Raw genomic sequence first — 21,429 nt, forward strand, 5'->3', positions numbered from 1 at the left:
GACAAATTTAGAAAATAATATTTACATTCAAACACACTTAGATTAACACTACTGAGGACAAAAGGAGGAAGAGCTATAAGAGACATATAAAAAATCAGTCAACAGTCTGATAAAGTTTTAATGGAATAGGAGGTTCTCTGATTCCTGTAAACAATGGATTAAGTACTGACTATGTCTGTGACTGCAGTGTGTTTGAATAATGTCTCACAGCTGCCTTCTTTGGAGCAAGATGAAGGTTAATGTTCACCCAGATCCACATAAGATGTCTCTGGGCTTTTCACACCTTTTGAGTTTGACAAAAAGCAGTACCTGATAGAAATTAGACAGAACATTCCTTTCTTAAATAAAGCACAAATTTGACAGATGTTCTTATCTTTGTCATTAAGTTGTGGCTCCAGCAATCCAGGTAGGACATTCCTTTCTTTAATTAAGGTGGCTGGAGTGGCTAACAAATTGATTGTACCTTTGTATCAATAGTCCATTGATATGGCCGGAATGGTTATCAAACTGATTGTTCTTTTGTATCGGTGGCCTTATAACTTCTAACAATTCTGACATCAGGCAGTGAACTTGTAGAACCGCCGGGGGGATGACAAACGATTGTCTCCCTGATGTCGGGTCCAAGTTTACTCGCCAGCTGAGCTGAAAGAAATAAACGGGTGAAAAGTAACGATCTTTTTGTGCTGTCGTTATTTAATCCAGGAAAGTTACGTTTACAAGTCTGATAAGATTTCTAAAGTATATATTTTCATACAAAATAAACAGTATTCAGCACACTATGCAGGTATACGCAATTCTGATAAGAAATACAGACCAGAAAACTTAAATGCGAGGCCAACTCAGAAAAATGAATCATCACTATGGAAGAAAACATTAACCAGTGGAATAAGTGCAACCCTCTATGGGAGACATCCCAATGATCTGAGCAAACAAGATGGTGACCAGGAAGCATCGAGTGCCCGAATCAGAGTTGGAGACCTCTTACCAGAAACAGGGGTACCTTGGGGAAATACCGGACAATGTGGTTAACATTTTAAAAACAAATCAAAAATACGTAAAAGACATACAAACCACGCAATAAATGCAGAAAATGCCAAGAGAAACCAGACACAATCTAGCACATTCTGGGATCCAGCAGCAGTTTTACTCAATCTTACAAAGGGGCACGAGACAGGGTTGTGCATGGTCACCGCTTCTCCTCACATTATATCTGGAACCATTAGCTCAATACGTCAGACAAAGGTGTGAACTCGCTGGTGTCTCAGTAAATGAGATGATCGTGTGAATGCCTTCCCACATTCACAGCAGGTGAATGGCCTCTCCCCAGTATGAACTGACTGGTGTCTCTGTAGATGAGATGACCGCTTGAATCCTTTTCCACATTCACAGCAGGTGAACGGCCTCTCCCCAGTGTGAATTCGCTGGTGTGCCAGTAGTTGGGATGACCGAGTGAATCCCTTCCCACATTCACAGCAGGTGAAACGCCACTCCCCAGTGTGAACTGACTGGTGTCCCAGTAGTTCGGATGATTGAGTGAATCCCTTCCCACAGTCTGAGCAGGTGAATGGCTTCTCCCCAGTGTGATCTCGTTGGTGTCTCTTTAGGTGAGATGCCTGAGTGAAACCCTTCCCACAGACTGAGCAAGTGAATGGCCTCTCCCTGGTATGAACTGACTGGTGTGTCAGTAGGTGAGATGATGAAGTGAATCCTTTCCCACAGTCTGCGCATTTAAATGGCCTCTCCCCAGTGTGAACTCGCTGGTGTATCTGTAGGGTTGACGATTGAGTGAAACCCTTCCCACAGTCTGAGCAGGTGAACGGCCTCTCCCCAGTATGAACTCTCTGGTGTGTCAGTAGGTGAGATGACAGAGTGAATCTCTTCCCACAGTCTGAGCATTTAAACGGCCTCTCCCCAGTATGAACTCGCTGGTGTACCTGTAGTGTTGATGATTGAGTGAATCCCTTCCCACAGTCTGAGCAGGTGTACGGCTTCTCCCCAGTATGAACTCTCTGATGTACCTTAAGTTGAGATGACGAAGTGAATCCTTTCCCACAGTCTGAGCAGGTGAACGGCCTCTCCCCAGTGTGAACTCGCTGATGTTCCTTCAGCTGAGATGACGAAGTGAATCCTTTCCCACAATCTGAGCAGGTAAACCGCCTCTCTCCAGTGTGAACTGACTTGTGTGCTTGTAGGTTAGGTAACTGAGTGAATCCCTTCCCACACAACAAACAGGTGAACGGCCTCTCCCCAGTGTGAACATGCTGGTGACTCTGTAGGGTGGATGACCGAGCGAATCCCTTCCCACAGACTGAGCAGGTGAACGGCTTCTCCCCAGTGTGATCTCGCTGGTGTCTCTGTAGGTTAGATGACTGACTGAATCCCTTCCCACAGACTGAGCAGGTGAACGGCCTCTCCCCAGTATGAACTGACTGGTGCGTCAGTAGATGAGATGATGAAGTGAATCCCTTCCCACAGTCTGAGCATTTAAACGGCCTCTCCCCAACATGAACTCGCTGGTGTATCTGTAGGGTTGATGATTGAGTGAATCCCTTCCCACAGACTGTGCATGTGAACGGCCTCTCACCAGTGTGAACTTGCTGGTGTCGCTGTAGGGTGGATGACCGAGTGAATCCCTTCCCACATTGACAGCAGGTGAACGGCTTCTCCCCAATGTGAACTGACTGGTGTCCCAGCAGGTCGGCTGACCGAGTGAATCCCTTCCCACAATCTGAGCAAGTGAACAGCCTCTCCCCAGTGTGAAGTCTCTGATGTACCTTCAGTTGAAACAACCGAGTGAATCCCTTCCCACAGTCTGAGCAGGTGAATGGCTTCTCCCCAGTGTGAACTGACTGGTGTCTCTGTAGGGTGGAAGAGTGAGTGAATCTCTTCCCGCAGTCTGAGCAGGTGAAATCCCTTTCTGCAGTGTGAACTGACTGATGTCTCAGTAGCTGAGATGATTTAGTGAATCCCTTCCCACAGACTGAGCATGTGAATGGTCTCTCTCCAGTGTGAACTCTCTGATGTTCCTTCAGTCCCGATGAACAAGTAAATCCCTTCCCACAGTCTGAGCATGTGAACGGCCTCTCTCCAGTGTGAACTCTCTGATGTACCTTCAGTTTAGATGAGCAAGTGAATCCCTTCCCACAGACTGAGCAGGTGAACGGCCTCTCCCCAGTGTGAACTCTCTGATGTTCCTTCAGTTTCGATGACCAATTAAATCCCTTCCCACAGTCTGAACAGGTGAACGGCTGTTCTCTGGTGTGAACTCGCTGGTGAGCCATTAGGTCAGATGACCGACTGAATCCTTCCCCACAAATTCAGCAGATGACCAGCCTCCGCCCAGTGTGAACCGACTGGTGTGTCCACAGATGGGAAGACTGACTGAATCCCTTCTCACACACAGAACAGGTGAATGGCCTTGTCCCAGTGTGAATTTGCTAATGTACCTTCAGCTGAAATGACCGACTGAATCCATTCCCACTGTCTGAGCAGATGAATGGGTTCCCCCCTGTGTAAAATGATGGGCATGTCAGTCAGTCAGATGATCGAGTGAATCCTTCCCCACGGTCTGAGCAGGAAGGATGATCGAGTGAATCCCTTGCTCCACTTCTTAAGTATCTGGACAGAGACAGCAAAACTGGTGGGTTGTGTTTGAGATTCCCATAGATAAATTCCTTGTTGTTTTTAACCTGAAAAAAGATTTAGAAAATCCATCAATGGGTGTAGGACAGCATTTCAGATGAGATCACTTGAGTTGCCAAGGTGTGATCTGAAATCACACTGTCACAGTGATGTTCAACCCAACCTGGACAGAGAAATCCTCTTCTAACTGTGCAGAGTGATGGTTTCTGGAATGTCTATCAAATTCTCTGATGTTCTTTGTCTCTATAAGAATGGGTACAGAGGAGATAACAGGCTAAGTTTTTTTACTCAGAGAGTGTCGAGTGCATGGAATGGGCTGCCGGCAACAGTGGCGGAGGTGGATACGATAGGGTCTTTTAAAGGACTCCTGGACAGGGATATGGAGCTCAGAAAATTAAAGCGCTGTGGGTAACCCTTGGTAATTTCTCAGGTAAGGACATGGTTGGCACAGCTTTGTGCACCAAAGAGCCTGTATTGTGCTGTAGTTTTTTATCTATGTTTCTGCCATCTCCAGTCTGTGCCTTGGCTCAGTTTGACTCTCTCCATTGGTATTATTCCCTGTTCCCACTGAGCTGCATGGGTGCCTGGCCCCACAGTAACTGAAACACACTCACTCAAATAGCCTTTGTTGATGTGCAGCTGGGATTTTCTTTTATGTACTGCTAATTTAAAGTGCCACAGTTTTAAAGTCATGTAAAAATTTCCTGCCCAGATGAATCGTTGGTCCGCGCAGCTGTTAAAAGGAATTAGAGTGAATATTAGTATTATTTCATTTTCTTGTCTCAGTGATAGAAAAGTACAACACAGAAACAGGCCTCTTGGCCCATCTAGTTTGTGCTGAACTATTTAAACTGTCTACACCCATACCCCTACCATCCCGGTACCTATACAAACCTCTTAAATGTTGAAATTGAGCTCGCATGCACCACTTGTGCTGGCTGCTCATTCCACACCCGGATGATGGTCTGTGTGAAGAGGTTTCCCTCATGTTCCCCTTAACATTTCACCTTTCACCCTTAACCCATGGCCTCTGGTTATAGTCCCACACCATCTCAGTGGAAAAAGCCAGCTTGCATTTACCCTATCTATGCCCCACTATCACAATCAAATCTCCCCTCAATCTTCAACATTCCAAGGAATAAAGTCTAGTCCAGTTCAATCATTCCTTATAACCCAAGTCCTCCAGACCTGACAACATCCTTGTGAATTTTCTCTGAACTCTTTCAACTGTTTTTACATCTTTCCTGTAGGTTGGTGACCAAAACTGCATACAATACTCCAAATTAGGCCTCACCAATGTCTTGTACAAAGTCAACATAACATCCATCTCCTGTACTCAGTCCTTCAGTTCATGAAAGCCAAAGTGCCAAAATCTTTCTTTCTGTCCCTATCTAATGGTGATACCACTTTCAGTGAAATATAGACCTGTATTTCCAGATCCCTTTCTTCAACAACACTCCTCAGTGCCCTACCAGTCACTGTGTAAGACCTACCCTGGTAGGTCCTACCAAAGTGCAACACCTCGCATTAAATTCCATGTTTCATTTCTCAAGCCATTTTTCCAGCTGGTCCAGTTCACACTGCAAGTCAAGATAGTCTTCTCACAGTCCACTGAACCCCCAGTCTTGGTTTCATCCACAAATTTGCTGATCCAGCTAACCACGTTATCATCTAGATGACTGATATAGATGACAAACAACAACAGATCCAGCACTGATCCCTGTGGCACACCACTAGTCACAGGCCTCCAGTCAGTGTGGCAACCATCTGCTACCACACTCCGTCCTCTCCCAAAGCCAGTGTCTCATCCAGTTTACTATCTAATTTTGAATGCTGAGTGACTGAACATTCTTGACCAACCTCCCATATGAGACTCTGTCAAGTGCTTTGCTAAAGTCCATGTAGACAACATCCATTGCCTTTCCTTCATCCACTTTCCTTATAACTTCCTTGGGAAGCTCTATAAGATTGGTTAGACATGACCTACCATGCACAAAGCCATGCTGCCTATCCTTAATCAGTCCACATCTATCCAAATACTTACATATATGGTTCCTGCACATAGGTTCCAATAACTTTCACACTACTGATGTGAAGCTCACCAACGTATAATTTCCTAGTTTATTTTAGAGCCTTTCTTTAACAGCGGAACAACATTGGCTGTCCTCCGATACTCCAGTCCCTCACCTGTCACTGAGGGTGATTTAAATATCTGTGCTTGGGCCCCGACGATTTCTGCACTTGTCTTCTGCAGGGTCCCAGGGAACAACTTGTCAGGCCCTGGGGATTTATCCACGCTAATTGGCCTTAAGACAGCAAACCCCTCAATCTCTGTGATCTGTACAAGGTCCATGAAGTTGATGCTGCTTTGCCTCACTTCTATAGACTCTGTGTCCACCTCCTGAGCAAATACAGATGCAAAAAATACTATTTAAAATCTCCCCCATCTATTTTCTCTCCTCGTATAGATCACCATTCTGATCGTCCAGAGTGGGCATGTTTCTGTACTGACCATCTCCATGTTTCTGTGACAGAGAAGCTGGCCAAACTTGATTGGAAGGGAAACTGGTAGGAATGACGATGGAGCAGCAATGGCTGGAGTTTCTGGGAGCAATTCAGGAGCTGAGTGATAGACACATCACAAAGAAGTCGGCGCATTGTAAAGGCAGGAGGACACAACCATGGCTGAAATGAGAAGCCAAATCCAACATAATAGCCAAAAAGAGGCAAATAATAGAACAAAAAACATTGGGAAGCTTTTAGAAACTAACAGAAGACAACCAAAGAAAGTCAGATGAGCTCAGGGTGTGGAAATATGATATTGTAGTCATTAGTGTATTTTGGTTGCACCCAACAGTCTGAGGCATTTAGAGGAACAAAATAACCAAGATCTCAATATCTCTTGAAAACCAAGGTTCCCTGCACCAGTTACCATTCAACTTTTATTTTGGTAGGTATATACAAACTCTACACCCTCAAAATTTCACTTCTGAAGAACTCCCACTTACAAAGTTCTCCTTCGCCAGAAAACAGCATGTCCAAATCCATACTTGTCAGATCTTTGCAAATACCATAAAAATTGACCTTTCTCCAATTTAGAATCTCAAGAGAGGTCCAGACACCTGTTTTTCCATATTTACTTGGAATTTCATGGCCTTAAGATCACTGGACACAAAGTGTTTCCATACACAAATTTCTGACACTAGCTCTGGACCATTTCCTATAGGTGATTGCACACTTCTAAGTCGAAAATTTTATGTACTGATTAAGGCACATTTGACAAACTCGGTACCCCATCTAGTCCTTTCGCAGCATGCGAGTCCCAGTCAATACAGTGGCAAAAAGTTTGGGCACCCCGATCAAAATTTCTGTTGCTGATAATAGCTAAGCGAATAAAAGATGACCTGATTTCCAAACGGCATAAAGTTAAAGATGATATATTTCTTTAACATTTTAAGCAAGATTACTTCTTCATTTCCATCTTTTACAGTTTCAAAATAACAAAAAACGGAAAAGGGCCCGAAGTAAAAGTCTGGCCACCCTGCATGGTCACCCCCTTTGGCAAGTACCACAGCTTGTAAATGCTTCCTGTAGCCAGCTGAGAGTCTTTCAATTCTTGTTTGGGGGATTTTCACACATTCTTCCTTGCAAAAGGCTTTAGGTTCTGTGAGAATCTTGGGCAGTCTTGTATGCACTGCTTTTTTGAGGCAGTTTCGATGATGTTTAGGTCGGGGGACCGTGAGGGCCATGACAAAACCTTCAGCTTGCGCCTCTTGAGGTAGTCCATTGTGGATTTTGAGGTATGATTAGGATCATTATCCTGTTGTAGAAGCCATCCTCTTTTCATCTTCAGCTTTTTTACAGATGGTGTGATGTTTGCTTCCAGAATTTGCTGGTATTTAATTGAATTCATTCTTCCATCTACCAGTGAAATGTTCCCCGTGCCACTGGCTGCAACACAAGCCCAAAGCATGATCAATCCACTCCCATGCTTAACAGTTGGAGAGGTGTTCTTTTCATGAAATTCTGCTCCTTTTTTTCCTCCAAACATACCTTTGCTCATTGTGGCCAACCTCTATTTCAACTTCATCAATCCACAGGACTTGTTTCCAAAATGCATCAGGCTTGTTTCGATGTTCCTTTGCAAACTTCTGACACTGAATTTTGTGGTGAGGATGCAGGAAAGGTTTTCTTCTGATGACTCTTCCATGAAGGTCATATTTGTTCAGGTGTCGCTGCACAGTAGAGCAGTGCCCCACCACTCCAGAGTCTGCTAAATCTTCCTGAAGGTCTTTTGCAGTCAAATGGGGGTTTTGATTTGCCTTTCTAGCAATTCTATGAGCAGTTCTCTTGGAAAATTTTCCTGGTCTACCAGACCTCAACTTGACCTCCACTGCTCCTGTTAACTTCCATTTCTTAATTACATTACGAACTGAGAAAACGGCTACCTGAAAACGCTTTGCTATCTTCTTATAGCCTTCTCCTGCTTTGTGGGCATCATTTATTTTAATATTCAGAGTGCTAGGCAGCTGCTTAGAGGAGCCCATGGCTGCTGATTATTGGGACAAGGTTTGAGGAGTCAGGGTATTTATAAAGCTTTGAAATTTGCATAACCTGCCTGGCCTTTCCTAACGATGATAGTGAACAAGCCATAGCCCTGACAAGCTAATTAAGGTCTGAGATCTTGGTAAAAGTGATCTCAGAGCTCAAATCTCTTGGAGTGCCCAAACTTTTGCACGGTGCTTCTTTCCTTTTTTTCACTCTAAAATCGTACAAAACAAAAATAATACACTAATCTTGCTTAAGATGTTGAAAAGAATGTTTCATCTTTAACTTTATGACTTTTGGAGATCAGTTCATCTTCTACTCACTTACTTTATTGTCACCAAACAATTGATACTAGAGCGTACAACCATCACAGTGATATTTGATTCTGCGCTTCGCACTCCCTGCAGTACAAATCGATAGTAAATATTAAAAAATTAAATTATAAATCATAAATAGAAAATAGAAAAAGGAAAGTAAGGTAGTGCAAAAAAAAAACAAGAGGCAGGTCCGGATATTTGGAGGGTACGGCCCAGATCCGGGTCAGGATCCGTTCAGCAGTCTTATCACAGTTGGAAAGAAGCTGTTCCCAAATCTGGCAGTACGAGTCTTCAAGCTCCTGAAGCTTCTCCTGGAGGGAAGAGGGACGAAAAATGTGTTGGCTGGGTGGGTTGTGTCCTTGATTAACCCGGCAGCACTGCTCTGACAGCGTGTGGTGTAAAGTGAGTCCAAGGACAGAAGATTGGTTTGTCTGATGTGTTGGGCTGTGTTCACGATCTTCTGCAGCTTTTTCCAGTCTTGGGCAGGACAACTTCTATACCAGGTTGTGATGCATCCTAGAAGAATGCTTTCTACAGTGCATCTATAAAAATTAATGAGGGTTTTAGGGGACAGGCCAAATTTCTTTAGCTTCCTCAGGAAGTAAAGGTGCTGGTGGGCCTTCTTGACAGTGGACTCTGCTTGGTTGGACCAAGTCAGGTCATTTGTGATATTGACCCCAAGGAACTTAAAGCTTTTGACCTGTTCCACTTGCACACCACCGATGTAAATGGGGTCATGTGGTCCGCTACTCCTTCTGAAGTCAACAGCCAATTCCTTCGTCTTGCTGACGTTGAGGGATAGGTTATTGTCTTTACACCATACCACCAGGTTCTTAATTTCCTCTCTGTACTCAAACTCATCATTACCTGAGATACGGCCTACAATTGTGGTGTCATCAGCAAACTTATATATTGAATTCAATGGAAATTTGGCTACACAATCATGGGTGTACAGTTGAGTACAGCAGAGGGCTGAGTACACAGCCTTGTGGGGCACCGGCGCTCAGAGTGATTGTAGAGGAGAGCTTGTCCCCTATTTTTACAGCCTGGGTCCTGTCTGTGAGGAAGTTGAAGATCCAGCTGCAGATCTGAGTGCTAAGGCCCAGGTTCCAGAGCTGAGGAATCAGATTATTTGGAATGATAGTATTAAAAGCAGAGCTGTAGTCAATGAAAAGGAGCCCTACATATGTGTCTTTATTCTCCAGGTGTTCTAAGGAGGAATGTAGGGTCAGAGAGATGGCATCTGCCTTTGACCTGTTGCTCCGGTAGGTGAATTGCAAAACATTGAGTTTGACCAGTAGGCTGTGGTTGATGTGTGCCATAACTAATCGCTCGAAGCACTTCATAGCAATTGATGTCAGAACCACAGGTCGATAGTCATTCAGGCATGCCACCTTGCTCTTCTTCAGCACCGGGATTATCATTGCCTTCTTAAAACATGAGGAGATCTTAGACTGAAGCAAGGAGCAGTTGAAGATGTCAGCAAACACTCCAGCTAGCTCGCTTGCACAGGCCCGGAGAACCTGTCCTGGGATGCCATCTAGGCCCGTCGCCTTCCTTGGATTTATCTTCAGGAAGGCCCTTCTAACATCCTCCTTGGTGACGATGAATCTCGGTGTCACCAGGTTCCAGATCATCCAGAGGGAGCGGGACACTCCTCTTCTGTTCGAATCTTGCGTAGAATACGTTAAGTTCATCAGGAAGAGAAGCGCCACAGTTATTGATATGCCCAGCCTTTTCTTTGCGCCCAGTGATCTCAGTTAGACCCTGCCATAGTCGACCGGCATCCCTCTGGTTAGCCTGGGCTTCCAACTTGGCTCAATATTGCCTCTTGGCGCCTTTAATGGCTTTCCGGAGTTCACACCTGGATTCCATGTAGCGACTGGTATCCCCAGACCTAAAGGCCGCAGCTCTAGCCTTCAAAAGGGACTTGACCTCATAGTTGATCTAAGGTTTCCAGTTTCCACTTAACTACTCACAGTAACAGAAATTTTGACCAGGGAAGCCCAAACTTTTGCATGCCACTGTATATGGAAAGTTAAAATCGCTTACTATACCTTTGTTTCTTGGCATAGTTTGTGATCGCCTCCAAATTTGTTTCTCTAAATCCCTCAGACTGTTGGGTGCAATCAAGTTCTGATAATGGCTACAATATCATAATTCCATGCCCTGGGCTCATCTGGCTTTCCTATGATGCTTCTTGCATTGTGATATACACAGCTCAGCACATTCATCACACCATGCTCAATCATTTGATTGCTGACTCTATCTGAGGTCTGAACAACATTTGACTGGTGTCAAGAAAACAACCTCTCCCTCATTGTCACAAAAACAAAGGAGAAATTGTGGACTACAGGAGGAATGAAGACAGGCTAACCCATATTGACATCAATGGATCTGGGGTTGAGAGAGTGAACAGTTTTAAGTTCCTCTGCATAAACATCACCAAGGATCTCACATGGTCTGTACATACCGGCTGTGTTGTGAAAAAAGCACAACAGCAGCTCTTTCACCTCAGATGGTTGAAGAAGTTTGGTATGGGCCCCCAAATCCTAAGAATATTCTCTAGGGGCACACTTGAGAGCATCCTGATTGGCTGTATCACTGCCTGGTATGGGAAATGTACTTCCCTCAATCGCAGGACTCTGCAGAGAGTGGTGCAGACAGCCCAGCACATCTGTAGATGTGAACTTCCCACTATTCAGGACATTTACAGAGACAGGTGTGTAAAAAGGGCCTGGGGACCCAAGTCACCCCAGCCACCAACTGTTCCAGCTGCTACCATCTGGGAAACAGTACTGCAGCATAAAAGCCAGGATCAACAGGCTCCGGGACAGCTTCGTCCAGCAGGCCATCAGACTGATTAATTCATGCTGATACAATTGTATTTCTATGTTCTATTAACTGTCCTATGTACAAACTATTTATTATAAATTACTATAAATTGCACATTTAGACAGAGATAAAACATAAAAGGTTTTACTCATGTACAGTATATGGAGGATATAAGTAATAAGGTCATTTCAATTCAATTCACCCTCTCCACTATCTGTTCTGGCATTCTGGCTCCCATTCCCCCTATAACTTATTTTAACCACATCACTCCCTCCCCGCAACACTAGCAAAAGCAAGCCTTATCACTGGGATATTAGTCCTCTGCTAGTTTTAATTCCCGAACTAACAAGTCCCTTATCAGCCCTTTGACTTTCCTCTGCCAGGTAATTCCCCCCAACAGTTTCTAAAGTGGTCTACCTGTTGTTGTGTGGGATGGCCACAAGATTACTCTGCGATGGCTATTTAACCTCATTCCCCTTCCTGACTCTCACCCAGTTTCCTGTCTCCTGCACCTTTGGTGTAACTCACCTCTCTTCATGTCATATCTATCACCCCCTCCGACTCCCGGTTGATCCGGAATTCATCCATTTCGAGTTCCAACATCTTGTAGGTGAGGGTGTCAGGGACACTAGAGGTCTCCCCGCCTTCCCACCAATGTCTCCTCTAATTTGTAATGACAAGTGTGTGCAAATATCTTGTGCTGTGCATTTTTTACCCAGTAACAACAACAACATAGTCAACGAGACTTGGAAGAGCAAATCTGCAGAGAGATAGCAGGCAACTGCAGGAAACATAAAGTTGTGGTGGTAGGGGATTTTAATTTTCCATACATTGATTGGGACTCCCATACTGTTAGGGGTCTAGATGGTTTAGAGTTTGTAAAATGTGTTCAGGAAAGTTTTCTAAATCAGTATATAGAGGGACCAACTAGAGGGGATGCAATATTGGATCTCCTGTTAGGTAACGAGTTAGGACAAGTGACGGAAGTCTGTGTAGGGGAGCACTTTGGTTCCAGTGATCATAACACCATTAGTTTCAATTTGATCATGGACAAGGATAGATCTGGTCCTAGGGTTGAGGTTCTGAACTGGAAGAAGGACAAATTTGAAGAAATGAGAAAGGATCTAAAAAGCGTGGATTGGGACAGATTGTTCTCTGGCAAAGATGTGATTGGTAGGTGGGAAGCCTTCAAAGGGGAAATTTTGAGAGTGCAGAGTTTGTATGTTCCTGTCAGGATTAAAGGCAAATTGAATAGGAATAAGGAACCTTGGTTCTCAAGGGATATTGCAACTCTGATAAAGAAGAAGAGGGAGTTGTATGAAATGTATAGGAAACAGGGAGTAAATACTTAAGAAAGAAATCAGGAGGGCAAAAAGAAGACATGAGGTTGCCTTGGCAGTCAAAGTGAAGGATAATCCAAAGAGCTTTTACAAGTATATTAAGAGCAAAAGGATTGTAAGGGATAAAATTGGTCCTCTTGAAGATCAGAGTGGTCGGTTTTGTGCGGAACCAAAGGAAATGGGGGAGATCTTAAATAGGTTTTTTGCGTCTGTATTTACTAAGGAAGCTGGCATGAAATCTATGGAATTGAGGGAATCAAGTAGTGAGACCATGGAAACTGTACAGATTGAAAAGGAGGAGGTGCTTGCTGTCTTGAGGAAAATTAAAGTGGATAAATCCCCGGGACCTGACAGAGTGTTCCCTCGGACCTTGAAGGAGACTAGTGTTGAAATTGCGGGGGCCCTGGCAGAAATATTTAAAATGTCGCTGTCTACAGTGAAGTGCCGGAGGATTGGAGAGTGGCTCATGTTGTTCCGTTGTTTAAAAAAGGATCGAAAAGTAATCCGGGAAATTATAGGCCGGTGAGTTTAACGTCAGTAGTAGATAAGTTATTGGAGGGAGTACTAAGAGACAGAATCTACAAGCCTTTGGATAGACAGGGGCTTATTAGGGAGAGTCAACATGGCTTTGTGTGTGGTAGGTCATGTTTGACCAATCTGTTGGAGTTTTTCGAGGAGGTTACCATTAAAGTGGATGAAGGGAAGGCAGTGGATATTGTCTACATGGACTTCAGTAAGGCCTTTGACAAGGTCCCGCATGGGAGGTTAGTTAGGAAAATTCAGTCGCTAGGTATACATGGAGAGGTGGTAAATTGGATTAGACATTGGCTTGATGGAAGAAGCCAGAGAGTGGTGGTAGAGAATTGCTTCTCTGAGTGGAGGCCTGTGACTAGTGGTGTACCACAGGGATCAGTGCTGGGTCCATTGTTATTTGTCATCTATATCAATGATCTGGATGATAATGTGGTAAATTGGATCAGCAAGTTTGCTGATGATCCAAAGATTGGAGGTGTAGTAGACAGTGAGGAAGGTTTTCAGAGCCTGCAGAGGGACTTGGACCAGCTGGAAAAATGGGCTGAAAAATGGCAGATGGAGTTTAATGCTGACAAGTGTGAGGTATTGCACGTTGGAAGGACAAACCAACGTAGAACATACAGGGTTAATGGTAAGGCACTGAGGAGTGCAATGGAACAGAGGGATCTGGGAATATAGATACAAAATTCCCTAAAAGTGTCGTCACATGTAGATAGGGTCGTAAAGAGAGCTTTTGGTACATTGGCCTTTATTAATCAAAGTATTGAGTATAACAGCTGGAATGTTATGATGAGGTTGTATAAGGCATTGGTGAGGCCGAATCTGGAGTATTGTGTTCAGTTTTGGTCACCAAATTACAGGAAGGATATAAATAAGGTTGAAAGAGTGCAGAGAAGGTTTACAAGGATGTTGCCGGGACTTGAGAAACTCAGTTACAGAGAAAGGTTGAATAGGTTAGGACTTTATTCCCTGGAGCGTAGAAGAATGAGGGGAAATTTGATAGGGGTATATAAAATTATGATGTGTATAGACAGAGTGAATGCAAGCAGGCTTTTTCCACTGAGGCAAGGGGAGAAAAAAACCGGAGGACATGGGTTAAGGGTGAGGGGGGAAAAGTTTAAAGGGAACATTGGGGGGGGCTTCTTCACACAGAGAGTGGTGGGAGTATGGAATGAGCTGCCAGACGAGGTGGTAAATGCGGGTTCTTTTTTAACCTACAAGAATAAATTGGACAGATACATGGATGGGAGGTGTATGGAGGGATATGGTCCGTGTGCAGGTCAGTGGGACTAGGCAGAAAATGGTTCGGCACAGCCAAGAAGGGCCAAAGGGCCTGTTTCTGTGCTGAAGTTTCTATGGTTCTATGTGCACAGTGAATTTTATATGGAAAGGTATTCATTTCAACAGTCAGCAAATCACTGTCGATAAGAACTTTGATCTCCTCTGGGTTTGATTGCGTTCATCCGCACTCTCACACAAACTATGTAGCAGGTCTGTCACGGGTAATGAAGGATTTTCTTACCAGAGTTTTTGCATATTGTCCATATGTGGTTTGATTGCTAAATGATGCTTTAAAAAGTCAGATTTTCAAATATCATTCCACTTCTTCCCACTTGCAAAGTTTTTAGCAACTTTTGCATTGGCACAATACACACAGGTAACACCAGGTTCTGTATTGTACATAAATATTTCCCCTGAACCCTCCCCCAGGTGACTGACGGTGGTGAACTCATTGATGGCAATGCCAATGAATATGAAGGGAAGGGCAGTAGTCTGTCTCATTGGAGTCTGGCACATTTGTGATGTGAAAGCTACTTTGATTGCTATATTTATGCTCTATTCTTGGTTGGTGCAGCTGTAACGAAACCCAATTTCCCTCAGGATCAATAAAGTATATCTATCTATCTATCTTGTTGCCCAGGACAAAGGTGTTTGATATCATTATGTACCCAGAAAGAATGGGTCAACACATGTTCTCACAGGCAGAAAAGTTCAGAACAAGAGGAGGTAGAACAAGCAACACACAGAAAATGCTGGAGGAACTCAGCAGGCCAGGCAGCATCTCTGGAAAACAGTACTAATGCTGAATTCCTCCAGCATTTTGTGTGTGTTGCTTGAATTTTCAATATCTGCAGATTTTCTCTTGTTTGTGATTAGAGGTAGAACAAAGGTGATTTTCTCAACAGCTGATGTAAAAGATTTTGTTCCCTTTCTCCGAGTTCCTAATCCTTGCATTTAGACAGCTGGAGCTCAGCTCTGTCTGAGAGATCCATCGGTTCCCATTCCCTCATCAGCCGAAAGCTCCATAGGGCCTGTGAATGGATCGTGGGACTGAGAGAGACGGACTGTGTCGGGATTGCGGGCCACAGTGTCCGGAGCTCACAGCGATTGACCCTCCTGCAAACGCGCTCTTACCTTCTCTTGTCTGTCTATGTCTTGTTTTACGGCAGTTGTCACCCAACTTAATGGTGCATTACCGCCACCTTCTGCTCCGGAGTGTGCAATAGTCATATATTCTAAACCCCTTCACCCAATCTCTCACACACACACATACCCTAACTTTATCCTCCCATCTTTGGCCATCCTAGTACCCTATTCCTGTTTATCCATCATATCCTATGAAAAACCCCTGTACCCCTTAAGAAAGCTAAAAATACCTTAACCTGTGCTCTCTCACCCATGCCCAGCAACCCTTTTAAAGTGAATTCCTGCACCCCCAATTCCCTTAGTTTAATTCTCATCATCTCTCTCTGTCTCCCATACTTCCTGCAACTCAGAACTACATGTTCTACTGACTCCTCTTCCTGACATTCCTCACACAATCCTGTCTAGTGTTTCCCTATCATTTTCAATGTTTTGTTTAATACACAATGCCCCAGCCTTAACCTAGTCCACACAGTTTCCTCTCTTCTGTTTCCACTACCTACCCTAGTACCTGCAACACTTTTTTGTATTTGATATAAATGCCTCCCTTTCCCTTCCCTGTCCCATCTTTCTTGCCTCATTTGGTTGATTTTTTTCCCGGATTACACACTTAACCTCTGCTTTACTGATACTAATGTGCATTTCCACATTTTCTTTCTTTAACGCCCTCTTTGCCAGCTCATCCACCCTCTCATTCCCCCTCACCCCTACATGTGCTGGAACCCATAGAAATTTTACGTGGCCTCCCTGATTTGCAATTCTTGCAACTAATTGAAGGACTTCATAAAGTACATCTTGCCGACTGTTTGTGTGAAAAGACCTTAAACTTGCTAGAACTGAGGCGGTGAAAAAGGCGAACGGTATGCTGGCATTTATAGCGAGAGGATTCGAGTACAGGAGCAGGGAGGTACTACTGCAGTTGTACAAGGCCTTGGTGAGACCACACCTGGAGTATTGTGTGCAGTTTCGGTCCCCTAATCTGAGGAAAGACATCTTTGCCATAGAGGGAGTACAAAGAAGGTTCACCAGATTGATTCCTGGGATGGCAGGTCTTTCATATGAAGAAAGACTGGATGAACTGGGCTTGTACTCGTTGGAATTTAGAAGATTGAGGGGGGATCTGATTGAAACGTATAAGATCCTAAAGGGATTGGACAGGCTAGATGCGGGAAGATTGTTCCCGATGTTGGGGAGGTCTAGAACGAGGGGTCACAGTTTGAGGATAGAGGGGAAGCCTTTTAGGACCGAGGTTAGGAAAAACTTCTTCACACAGAGAGTGGTGAATCTGTGGAATTCTCTGCCACAGCAAACTGTTGAGGCCAGTTCATTAGATATGTTTAAAAGGAAGTTAGATATGGCCCTTGTGGCTACAGGGGTCAGGGGGTATGGAGGGAAGGCTGGGTTCTGAGTTGGATGATCAGCCATGATCATAATAAATGGCGGTGCAGGCTCGAAGGGCCGAATGGCCTACTCCTGCACCTATTTTCTATGTTTCTATGTTTCTATATCAATGCTTTGGCTTGTCTGGCTTTCTGCACCCATTGCAACGCAACCAACACTGCCAGCATCTCCACTGTAAACACCCCTAACGTATTAGATGTTCTCCTACTGATTCCAATTTCTTTTGCTGGTATAACCACCCCAAACCCTGTCACTCCTGTTTCAGGTTCCTTCGCACCATCTGTATAAATGTGAGTATAATCACTATACTCTTCCATCCCATGACAGTTAAATGCATTTACCAAATCAGTTTTATATCTTCCTTTCCTTTTTACCTCTAACAAATGCCAGTCTATGTCAGGCCATACAAGCTTCCATGGAGCTACAACCGGATAAACTACTGAAGGACTTATCCTTAGATCAAACACTCCACATTCTTTCGTGATATTATTCCCTACCCGACTAAAGGTATCCCTCTGAAACCTCCCGTTTTCCCAGCACTCCTGCAACACTCCTTTAGCAGGGTGAGAATCATTGTGCCCCTGCAAGTTAGCCCAGTAGTTTCTTACCTTCTCCGATCATTCCGAAGCCTTTTGTGTACAGCGCGCATGCGTGATTTTCGGCACCGTCAACAACCCTGACGCCTGCGCATTTGATCGGTACTGCGGCGACGGCGAAATTCTCAAGGCCGGCGGGGCTCATGCGTGATCACGGTATCATTAAACGTTTCTGCAAGCACTGGTTCCATGTCCATGTGTTGGCGGCTCCCATAAGCAATATACTCAATACCAACAGGTAGTCCGTGTATCTAATGCCAAGGTACAATCCTCTTACAAATGCAGATATGAAATACAAAAGATTCTGAAGTTGCTGGAAATACTGAGACGCCCACACACACAAAATGCTGGCAGCAACTAAGCAGAGGAGTACATATTCTAGGAATGCTGAAGGGACTCGGCCTAAACGTTCTCTATTTATTCCTCTCCACATTTGCTGCCTGATCTGTTGATTTCCAAAAGTATTTTGCAGAAATTAACCATCTTTTTTCAATCAAACAGTTTCAAAATGTTTCTCATCTTTCATTTGCAGCCACATCCTGCTGGTCTGGTTCCTCTTCCTCCTTCTCCTTGTGAAGTCTAGGTCCCACCTCTTTCTGGAGCCCCAAAGCCCTGACTCATAATGGCAACTGCTCCATCGAAGATTCACTCGCTGGTCTGCTGTCGGACTTTAGAGGTGCAGTGCACCAACCCAGCTGTCTGAGGCACAGTCCTTTGACATTAGTGAAAATGACCTGTGACGAAACCTAATGTTTATTCATCATGGACGGTGCATTTAAAAAGAGAGAGTGTACCGCTGATTCAGAGAGATAGAGATAGATAGATAGATAGATAGATAGAGAGAGAGAGGGAGAGAGAGAGAGAGAGAGAGAGAGAGAGAAAAGCTCGTAAGTTGCTATGGTGATAGGATTGCGGAGCTATATAATGGACAGCTGTTGATTTCCACCAGTATTTTGAAGAAATTAGCCACCTTTTTTTCGATCAACCAGTTTCCAAATGTTTCTGATTTTTCATTTGTAGCCATAGCCACATCCTGCTGGTCTGATTCCTCTTCCTCCTCCTCCTTGCTAGTCTGCTGTCAGACTTTAGAGGTGCATCACAACAACCCAACTGCCTGAGGCACAGTCCTTTGAAATGAGTGAAAATGACACAAAACGTTGAAAAGAGCTGGGAAGAAGGAGTTTAACCGCCATAGTCCAGAGCCCTGAAGAACGTTAAAACCATCATCTTATTCAGCCTGGAGAGAAGCAGACTGGAAATTCATGCAGATGTATAGAATGATGAGAGAAATTGGTCATGTGTATAGCCAGAGGCTTTTCCCCAGGGCTGAAACGGCTAACACGTGGGGGCATAGGTTTAAGCTGCTTGGAAGTAGGTACAGAGGAGATGTCAGAGCTACGTTTTTTAAAGAAAGAGTGGTGTGTGTGTGTGGAATGCACTGCCAGCGACGGTGGTAGAGGCGGATACAATAGGGTATTTTAAGAGACTCTTAGATAGGTACATGGAGATTAGGAAAATAGAGGGCTATGCAGTAAGGTAATTCTAGACAGTTTCTAGAGTAAGTTACATGGTCGGCACAACATTGTGGGCCAAAGGGTTTGTACTGTGTTGTAGATTTCTATGATTCTATGAAATTCAAAGGAAATCTCCCATCCCACAGAGTGGTGAATAGCTGCAACCTGTAATCACCGAACAGAAACATGGGTAGGGACAAGATGGGCCGAATGGCCTCTCTAGTGTACATTGTGAGTGTGGTAGAGACAGTAAGAACCTGAGACACAGGATTTGATACACAACAAGTTTATCTTTCACAGATCCACAATATTAAACATCAGTCCAGTTTAAGGCTAACATCAGCAGAACGGACTCCTCCAATGCTCAGTGACCAGGGTTCAGTCCTGGGTGCGATGAGCAGCTGCAAGAACTGCAGAGTCTGACAGTAACAGTCCCTCATGAACCTGCAGCTGCCTTCTGTCACCATTTAACATTTACCACAGAGCTAAATTTGAGAATTTAGCCTTTTCTATTTTTCTGAGCTTCTCATAAATGTGTACAGTTTAGTTAAACTTTGCTCCAGAATTTCCACACAATTAAGAGTTTATTACATTATTTATTTTTAGTTTTGCACTACTTACATAATTTAACTACTTAATATATATATATTATTGTAATTCATAGTTGTTAAAATCTATTGTTATGAATTAGGTTCTAATGCTGCAGCAGAGACAACGAAATTTCATGACATTTGCCAGTGCTATTAAACCTGATTCTGATAATTGGTATGGGAGACCCACCACCGGTCACCTGATCCCAGTTACTGCAGATCGTAATGCCAGATTGAAGCCTTTTCCACTTATTTGCATTCCTCAGAAATGACAATAGTCCAGTTAAGTTTCCTTCTGAATTTCCAAAGCAGAAGCTCAATCTGTCTAATATTTCCACACAATTAAAATGGTGAATTTGTTTATTTTTATCACGTACGGAGCTACAGTGAAAATCTTGCCTGACTTACCATCCACACAGATCAATACATCGCAACAGTAACTTAACCTGATATATGACAAAACATTAACTGTAACAAAGTATTATGGCTGCAGAGAAGTGCAGTGCAGATAGACATATGGTGCAGGGTCATATCGAGTTACAATGTGAGTCCATTTTATCGGACTGGAGACCATTCATTTGGTTTATAACCGCAGACCGAAAGCCCGTCCTTGAGCCTGGTGGTACGTGCTTTAAGGCTTTTGTATCTCTTCCCCGATGGGGGAGTGGGTTTGCAGAAAGAATGTCCAGGTTGTGAGGATCTTTGAGTATACGGCCTGCTATTCTGAGGCAGGGGAGTGTAGGGAGAGTCCATGGAGGGGGGGCTTATTTCTCTGATGTTCTCTGTTCTCCAAAGTTCACTGCAGTTCCTTGCAGTCATTGGCAGAGCAGTAGCCATACGAAAGTGTAAAGAGTCGACAAGAAGCTCAGAGACCTCGGCCTTCACCCTGCCTTGTGTAGCTGGATCCTGAATTTCCTGTTAGATCACCGGCAGGTGGTAAGAGTGGGCTCCCTCACCTCTGTCTCTCTGACCCTCAGCACACATACCCCACAGGGTTGTCTCCTTGGCCCCCTCCTTTACTCTCTGTGCACCCATGACTGTGTCGCCACCCACAGCTCCAATCTGCTCATTAAATTTGCTGAAAACACCACACTGACTGGCCTAATCTCAAATAATAACGAGGCAGCCTACAGAGAAGAAATCATCACCCTGACACAGTGGTGTCCAGAAAACAACCTCTCCCTCATGGTGACAAAAACAGAGGAGCTGGTTGTGGATTACAGGAGGAATGGAGACAGGGATCAAATTCAACATTTTCAAGTCTGTTATTGCACATTTTAATATTGATCATGACAGAATGTATTTTATATACGGTTAATGGCATAAAACGTATTTATAGATTGTGACTGACAGAGAATCGTATAATTTGTGTTCCGTGTGTTATCTGAATGTACTTGCCTGTGATGCTGCCACAAGTCAGTGTTTCTCTGTACCTGTACCTTCCCGTACTTGTGTACTTGGCAATAAATTCAACAGGACCTGAGAAATCTCAGTGAGATTTGATTAGTGATGATCATCTTGGCAGTTCGGTAGGTCGAATGTATGAGACAGTACACTGTTAAATGCAAAACCCTGAACAGTGTTGATGATCAGAGGGATCTTAGACTCCAAGTTCACCGCTCCCTGAAAGAGACTGCACAGATTGATCGGTGGTTAAGAAGGCAAATGGCGTGGTTGTCTTTATTAGT

The 21,429-nt window shown here is 44.1% G+C and overlaps 1 protein-coding gene across 1 annotated transcript; it reads right to left on the reverse strand.

Moving 5' to 3' along the window:
• Positions 1 to 509: 509 nt before the first annotated feature.
• Positions 510 to 18,173, reverse strand: LOC134342118 (zinc finger protein 850-like). The gene is made up of 2 exons (XM_063040058.1): positions 17,650 to 18,173; positions 510 to 3,689 (listed from the first exon to the last, which is right to left on the reverse strand). The coding sequence occupies exon 2, from the start codon at positions 3,279 to 3,281 to the stop codon at positions 1,233 to 1,235; it is 2,049 nt and encodes a 682-aa protein (XP_062896128.1). The 5' UTR covers positions 3,282 to 3,689; positions 17,650 to 18,173; the 3' UTR covers positions 510 to 1,232.
• Positions 18,174 to 21,429: the final 3,256 nt, after the last annotated feature.

Source organism: Mobula hypostoma, unplaced genomic scaffold (assembly GCF_963921235.1).
Source record: "Mobula hypostoma unplaced genomic scaffold, sMobHyp1.1 scaffold_45, whole genome shotgun sequence".
Classification (NCBI taxonomy): Eukaryota; Metazoa; Chordata; class Chondrichthyes; order Myliobatiformes; family Myliobatidae; genus Mobula; species Mobula hypostoma.

Bases quoted from the DNA above. Each gene is read 5' to 3' on its own strand.
- LOC134342118 (XM_063040058.1), bottom strand. From the start codon at position 3,281: ATGGCTCACCAGCGAGTTCACACCAGAGAACAGCCGTTCACCTGTTCA.